The sequence below is a fragment of the Danio aesculapii genome, chromosome 10 (assembly GCF_903798145.1).
Source record: "Danio aesculapii chromosome 10, fDanAes4.1, whole genome shotgun sequence".
In the NCBI taxonomy this organism is placed as follows: domain Eukaryota; kingdom Metazoa; phylum Chordata; class Actinopteri; order Cypriniformes; family Danionidae; genus Danio; species Danio aesculapii.
The window spans coordinates 21231884-21239091 of record NC_079444.1 but is presented as its reverse complement, the minus strand read 5'-3'; the positions used below and the strand labels follow the sequence as shown (position 1 = coordinate 21239091).

The 7208-nt window shown below is 38.4% G+C and overlaps 1 protein-coding gene across 1 annotated transcript in view; it reads left to right on the top strand.

Annotated features, from left to right (window-relative positions):
* Positions 1 to 315: 315 nt before the first annotated feature.
* pcdh1a (protocadherin 1a) overlaps positions 316 to 7208 on the top strand; it is a 134414-nt gene continuing 127521 nt past the window's right edge. Inside the window, exons 1-2 of the mRNA XM_056467013.1 lie at positions 316 to 951; positions 5907 to 6725. Coding sequence (XP_056322988.1) covers positions 5934 to 6725 — 792 coding nt within the window. The 5' untranslated portion in view covers positions 316 to 951; positions 5907 to 5933. The remainder of the gene's footprint in view (positions 952 to 5906; positions 6726 to 7208) is intronic.

Below are 7208 nucleotides of genomic sequence, written 5' to 3'. Positions count from 1 at the left end.
TACAATTAATTATTATATTATATTATATTATATTATATTATATTATATTATATTATATTATATTATATTATATTGATTTTAGCTGGCGATTTCAGTGACCCGAGTGGGCCCATTCAGACAGATTCTGGATTTGTGACATCTCTTAAAAAGAAGCGATCAAACACAATGAAAACAGATAAGGGGCATATCTATTAGGCTATTAACAGTTCCACTATTTTCCTAACCTAATTGTGCTTTTTCCTCAAACAGCCTGTGGCGCGCGTGAGCCCCACCTCCTCTCGCTCCGCGCGTCCGCCTGCGCGCGCTTCTAGTAGGGAACAGCGCGCGGTGCTGAGAAATCTCTTCACTCACTCTCTCACATGCATAGAAATGCAGGATTAACCCTGTGCGGAGAAGATTCCTGTGCCAAAACTGCGTTTATAGTCCACTTCTGAGGAAGGCGAAGGGGGAAAACCCGACTCCATACGTTTTGTCATGTACTGTTATATTTCTACATTATTTCCGGTAGATTATGCTATCATTCCGTAACGAATAACGCGGAGCACTGTCAAAATTTTTGTGAGAACCTGTACTCTCCTAAAATGAATGTCTGAGGATTTATGGACTGAAACGAGGGAAGTTGCACGTTTTAGAACTGTCTCGTTTGAGAACTGTCTGAGAAACAACAGCAAAGACATTTGAAGACCCATCCTCAGGCGTAATCTCTCATTTATTAACACTTAAATGAGTGCCGACGTTTTCAAACTGACGCGGAGTCGTGGGAATGGCGTGGAAGAATAACGCGGCCACTTATGGATTGTTTCCCGTCGGAAGGATTGTACGTTTTCTTGATGTGTGGATTCTTTAAAGCAGGTGTTTAGGGCTCCGTGTCGAAGGAAACATCAGCTGTAGTTGATCCTCACCTCAGACAAGAAAGCCTCGGTCTCGGAAGGAAAAAAGTGATCGACGAAGGTAGGCTACGAACTTTATTGACGCCACTAGAAAAATGAATAAAGCTGAGAGGAATGCTCGATAGGTCACATTTAAATATGCTCTCTACACGACGGTATGTCAGAAATTATAGAGGTTTTAAAAGATTGCGTGTTGATGGCAGTGAGATATATGTGTGGCAACCCTTATTGTTTTGAGATTCTCACCACATTTGAACGGCGTAAATGTTTTGCAGAATCACCCCGTCTGTTTAGGTTTGCATATACAAATAACCAAATGAGATTGTTTGCTTCTGCTGTCTCGTATTTAACGCCACGGAATTCACTAATCTTATTTGTTACCGCAGTAGACGTTTCGCAGATCTTCTGCTACGCGTTTTAAGGTGTCCAACATTTATTTGCACAAATTCAGCTGCGGGAAAGATAGTTGACGAACGACCAGTTGAATGTAGGCTACTGTTTGTTGTGCGCAACTGCAAGTCATGTATAACGTTATTATCGGCGATAACTCGCCATCTAGCCGCACTGGGTTGGATTTTATTCCACAGGGCTGCAGATATAAAGGAAATCGCAGTGGAGCGCCCACCTGGGCTGGCTGGGTCAACAGCAGGATCAATGTTTGGTCAAATCCCTGCAAGTCTGATTACAGGATTCCCCCATCACCATCTCCACCCACAACCCTTTCTGAGCCCAAAGGAAAACAATGATGTGCACCTTTAAAATGGGGTTAAAAGGAAACCAATAGAATTAATAATAATAAAAAGAATGATGTGCATCTCTAAAATGGGGATAAAAAGGCAACCAAGGGAAGAAATAATAATAATAATAATAACAAATATATAAATAATAATAATACTGCTTATTAATATATTGTTTGTCTATATAATTTAGCAATAACAAACATTTGAATGTTATTTAAAACAAATGAATACTTTTCCTAACGAGCTTATACAAAAGATAATTGTAGAATACAAATTTAAAAGGTTTATATATATATATATATATATATATATATATATATATATATATATATATATATATATATATATATATATATATATATCTTATTTCTTTATTTATATATTTATTTATCTCATGTTAAATTGGCTTTTGTTCCAAATTGAAAAAGTGCATGTCAGGGCATATTATATAGACATTAGTGAAATCATTTCCCTGTAAAATTACACATTTGTCCATAGGGTGAGGTAGCTAATAATATGGGTAACTGATTTAATTGGACTGAGCTGAAATGCTAAACCTGTTGAACCTGAATGAATGCGATAACCGATGATTTACAGCACTGCAGAAAAATAAAAGGTCACAATACTTCAGGGAAAATAAAATGTCTGCATGAACTATCAGTCTCGAGAGTAGGGCAGAAATGACTTCAGAACTTGTTTAGGGTTGCTTTCACACATGTTCTTTTCTGAAATTGTTGCAGGCATCTTGTGCAGTGTAAGCAAGGCTTGAAATGTACAACTGAGAGTTCTGCGTGAAAGTGCTTGTGCTGTAATTTCAACAGACCTCTGAATATTCTCAGCGCTGTGTGAGATTGATACACTGGCTGAATGTGGCTGGTTCATTTAGATTGTCTAGGTGTTTACCAGCGTTCACAAGGGAGGCAGTCCATAGTGAACATATGTTCTGTTCATTGCCTCTCCACAGCGTGTAACCAACTGATGTCTCTGAAATTGATCGTGTATTTAATGTTTTCATGGGCATATTTTCCGGTGCTTACACTCCACTTTAGAGCTATTTTAATAACCTTTTGTTCATAAGATACTCTACATAGTTGAAAATCAACAGCACTTAAATAGTTTGTCGAGTGTTTGTAGACTCTTATCAGGATGAGATGAAGTGCCTGTGCTCTTGGAGCGTTTGAAGAGTCTCTTATGTAAAGAGTGTTGATGTGTTTTACATTTATATCATTTTTATGATTTACTGGATCCATTGTAGGAATCTGTTTCAATTTGTTATGGCTGTCGAGGGAGTGAACAAAATGATAACGGCTTCTGCATTAAGAACCTTCCTCTTTACACATTTATTCAACAAAATGTTTTCACTTCCTTGTGAACCGCCCTATGAATGTGAAATGCAATAGCTGCAATGCTTGAACTGAGTAAAATAGCTTTGAAGTTTTTTTGACAGATTTTTACACAACCTTTTTAGAGGGTTTTTCAGCCAAACCTGTCTGACAGAGGACAAATCGCAGACTAAGAGACTCAATTTCGGTCATAACCCACTTTTGATGAAATGTTGTTATGCTTTGCCTCTGTAGGGCAGTGCAGCGTCAGTAGACTTCTATTTTGTTTCAATTGACTGGGGGTAATACATTAAAATTGGCTTAAAAGTTTCTTTGTTGTGGGCAGTTTTATTGCTTTTGTTTGTCTGAAATCATTACATGCACTAGGCAATGACTTGCTGCAGCATTCTTAAAGGCTTTTAGGTAGAAGAAAAACAACAAAAACTTTTAAAGCACCAAAAAGCTACACAATATAAGTTTCTCTGTTAAGATATAGGCAAGGACCAACAAATCGTCACCGTTATGGGTATTTTCACATATCCGTTGCATGGTTTACCGGCACTTTGGTAGTATTGCGATACTATGGCTGTGGATGTGGAAAAGTCATTAAAATGCTCACACATTTGTGCAACAATATACCATTTTATTTTAATAATCTGTGGAGACCTTTAAGGTTGCAAGTTTTCTGACGTTTCAAATGCACATCTGAATCGGTTAATTTCTGTTCCTCTCAACATGATTTAGTAGCTACAACAACCGAGACAATCTCTTAAAAAGAACGACTCTCAAATTGACATTTTGTATTACTTTGACTAAAGACTAAAAAAAAAACAATAGATGAAAACCAAAAATAGCAACAGGAAACATTGAAATAATTTTTGACCACTTCGTATAGCCTAGTTTTGTTGGAAAAATGTTATTTTTGTAACAAATATCATTTGGTTATTAACTTGTATCTTTATTTTAATGTATTTTTGTTAGTCAGTTATCTACAAAATAAACAAAAAGAATGAATACATTTTAGGTGAAGTGACATGCAAATAATACTTTTTTTTCAATAATAAGGGAATTATGAATTAAATTCAAGACATATTATTACGTGAAATATAGTATTTCTGACAATTTTCGTTATAATTTGAGTTATGAATTGCAATATCGCAATACTACTTGGTATCGTGATACTTAAGCTGGTATAGTATCGTAAGATGAATTAATGGTATCGCGACAACCCTAATCTGTTGCAGTAAATCCAAATGTTTGAGTCTTACTGCATTATAAGGGTCCACCTTCCCACTGCCATGAGTGCAAGTTATTGCCTGGGCCTTCAGAGTCTGCGCTTTATGCCACAGTCCCTAATCATGTTTTTACCCTATACACTATCAGCACAGCTAAAATCGACAGGACGCTGCCCTGCAAATGCAAAAAGAGGACACATCAATACCTGGGCAATTAGTGCATCAATACGCTGCACTCCCAATCTTAACAGATACGGAGGAATTGGATTTCTGATTGGATTTCTATGCATTCTTGTGTTTAGCTATTTTGTATAACACTTATTTACTTTCCTTTGGATCATGGCCGCTTCCAAAGCCTGTATCGATTCTGGTTTGACTCACGCTACGCTTTAGATGTTACATGGATGATTTGCATATAAACATACAGGGTCTTTAAAGACCACTGCATTAAGTGCCATGGCTCAATAACCAGTCCACTGTCCTTTAAAGGCACAACATCTTCTCACTCAGGAAATAATTAAACTCTAAAACCATTTGGTGCTTAAAAAGGAGAGAAACCTGGATCCAGGGGGATAGAGATCAAAGCAAATGCTAAAATAGAGGATAGTGATTAATGAGGAGGCCTAGCAGGTTGAAAATCAAACATGAGCATTACAGTGTGTAAATTAGCCTGAAACTTCTGAGCCTTGATAGGACAGATATTTCTCATCTGTCTTGAGTAAATCTGTACTTTGAGATAAGGACTGGCCTTCGGGTGCTCTGTGACCTGTGAGTTCAGCGTCTTAATATACCGGTGTTTCACCGTGGGGAAAACTTTCAGCCTACATTCTGTGATGCTGAATGGTTCCTGTGCTGTGTTAGCAGTCTTCTCCGTACCTTTTGTCTCATCAGCACTTTGCATTGAGAAACTGCCTATTTTATGTTATGGGCCAATCAAATGAGTGTAACCTTCATTAAAGGGAAGTCATCCAAAATAATAGCCCCATCACTAGCTGTGACTATGCATTGGATTAAGCATATGTTGAGGAAAGTGCATTATAAACTGCATACAAGATTGTTTAATTTATGTTGTAAATAGTACAAAGCTTGCTGAGCTGTTGTTTTGAGTAACCCATTACCAACAGTAACCCATACCGTCTTATTAAAAAGCCCATTAAGAAGTGTCTTCTTACGTGTTCTAAATCATTAATTTTCAAAAGCAGCTTAGCTTGGACAGGCACTCAAAAGGGTGATAATTAACATTTTCCTGTGTGGTATTAATAGGCATGATTTAACTTACAGATTTAAAAGAAGCAGCAGTTTTCGTAGCACTTATGCTGCTAATTCACTAGCTGAAGCTGAAAACATCATCATTGTTTCCAACACCTTTTGTAAAGACATTTGTGTGGTTGGTCTTTTTCCCCCTTTTCTTTACATACAAGTAATCGTCTGCTCAAAAATGAGGATTATAAATAATGTAAGATAATGAGAGAGGAGGCTTTTAGTGGTGTCGGGGGAAGAGGCATTTTCCGGAGAGCTTTTACAACTCTTAGCCTTGGATTTAGTGCTCAAAGTGTGTACACAAAACAGTGTGTGCATTGTGAATTCTGTTTCACCCTTGGCTAGTCCCTCTCTAGTAAAGTAAATAAAAAGAAAGTTTGTTTTTTCTGCGTTTGTTGAAATGAGGACTGAATGACAAACTTGTTTATGATTTAACATGTTTTTCACACTGTTTTGCAGACTGAGGTGTTACCTCTCTGAGGGCCCATGGATCTCCCTGTGGTGTTGTTTCTGCTGTGGGGACTGTTACTGGACTTGCTGAGTGGTGCAGTTGGTGGTATTCTATACCGCGTTCATGAAGAACAGCCTCCGAGCACACTGATTGGCAGCCTGGCAGCAGACCAAGGCCTACCAGACACTGGACACCTGTACAAACTGGAGGTGGGCACTCCCTATCTGCGGGTGGATGGCAAAACTGGAGATATCTTTACCACCGAGATTCCCATAGACAGAGAAACACTGAAGGATTGTCGTAATAAAGGCAAACCATGCTTTCTGGAGTTTGAGGTGTCCGTCACAGACCTTATTCAAAATCAGAGTCCAAGGCTGATAGAGGGAAGGATCGAAGTACAGGATATCAATGATAACACACCACAGTTCCCCTCACCTGTCCTTACTCTCTCAGTTCCAGAGAACACCCACATGGGGGCACTCTTCTCAATTCCACTGGCCACTGATAAAGATACAGAGAGGAATGGAGTAGCTGACTACACCTTAACAGCAGGACCAGAGGCAGTAGCACTCTTTGGTCTGCAAGTGGCAGAGGATCGAGGTGAAAAATTGCCTCAACTCATAGTGTTGGGAAGCCTTGATCGAGAGCTGAAAGACTCATATGACCTCACCATCAAAGCTGTGGATGGAGGAAATCCACCTCGCTACAGCAGTGCCTTGCTGAGGGTTGTCATAGCTGATGCCAACGACAATGCACCAAAATTTGAAAAATCCTCCTATGAAGCAGAGGTTGCAGAGAACAGCCCGATTGGACACTCTGTGTTACAGGTAAAATGGAAAACATGCTAAGTCAACCTTTAGATCTGAACAAGGCAACATAAATTGTCTATTGCATCATGTTGGAGTGTGAAATTTTAATGAGCGCTGCTGTCCCAACCTCCCAGCTGTCTGTTCTTCACTTTGATGCCTTACATCAGTGTAGCAGGGCCTGACTTACAAAATTCACTTACATTAATCATTACAATAATCCATTTTGATCATCACAAACACAATTATAAAAAAGAAAAAAGTAGATAAATCACTATACGTCTTTTAAAGATAAATTTGAAATAGTTCGATTGCAAAAATCATTTAGACAGCCTGTAAAATTCGTTTTTAAGGAACCCCACTCTCTATAGATATCCTATGCCCCAGAAATCCTGTTATGCAATACTTTGACTGTGTTCCCAGTTTAATGCTATAAATAGATCACTGTGTTCAAATGCCCAGTATTTAATGCCCAATTAATCTTGTTTTGCAGTTTCGGCCTAT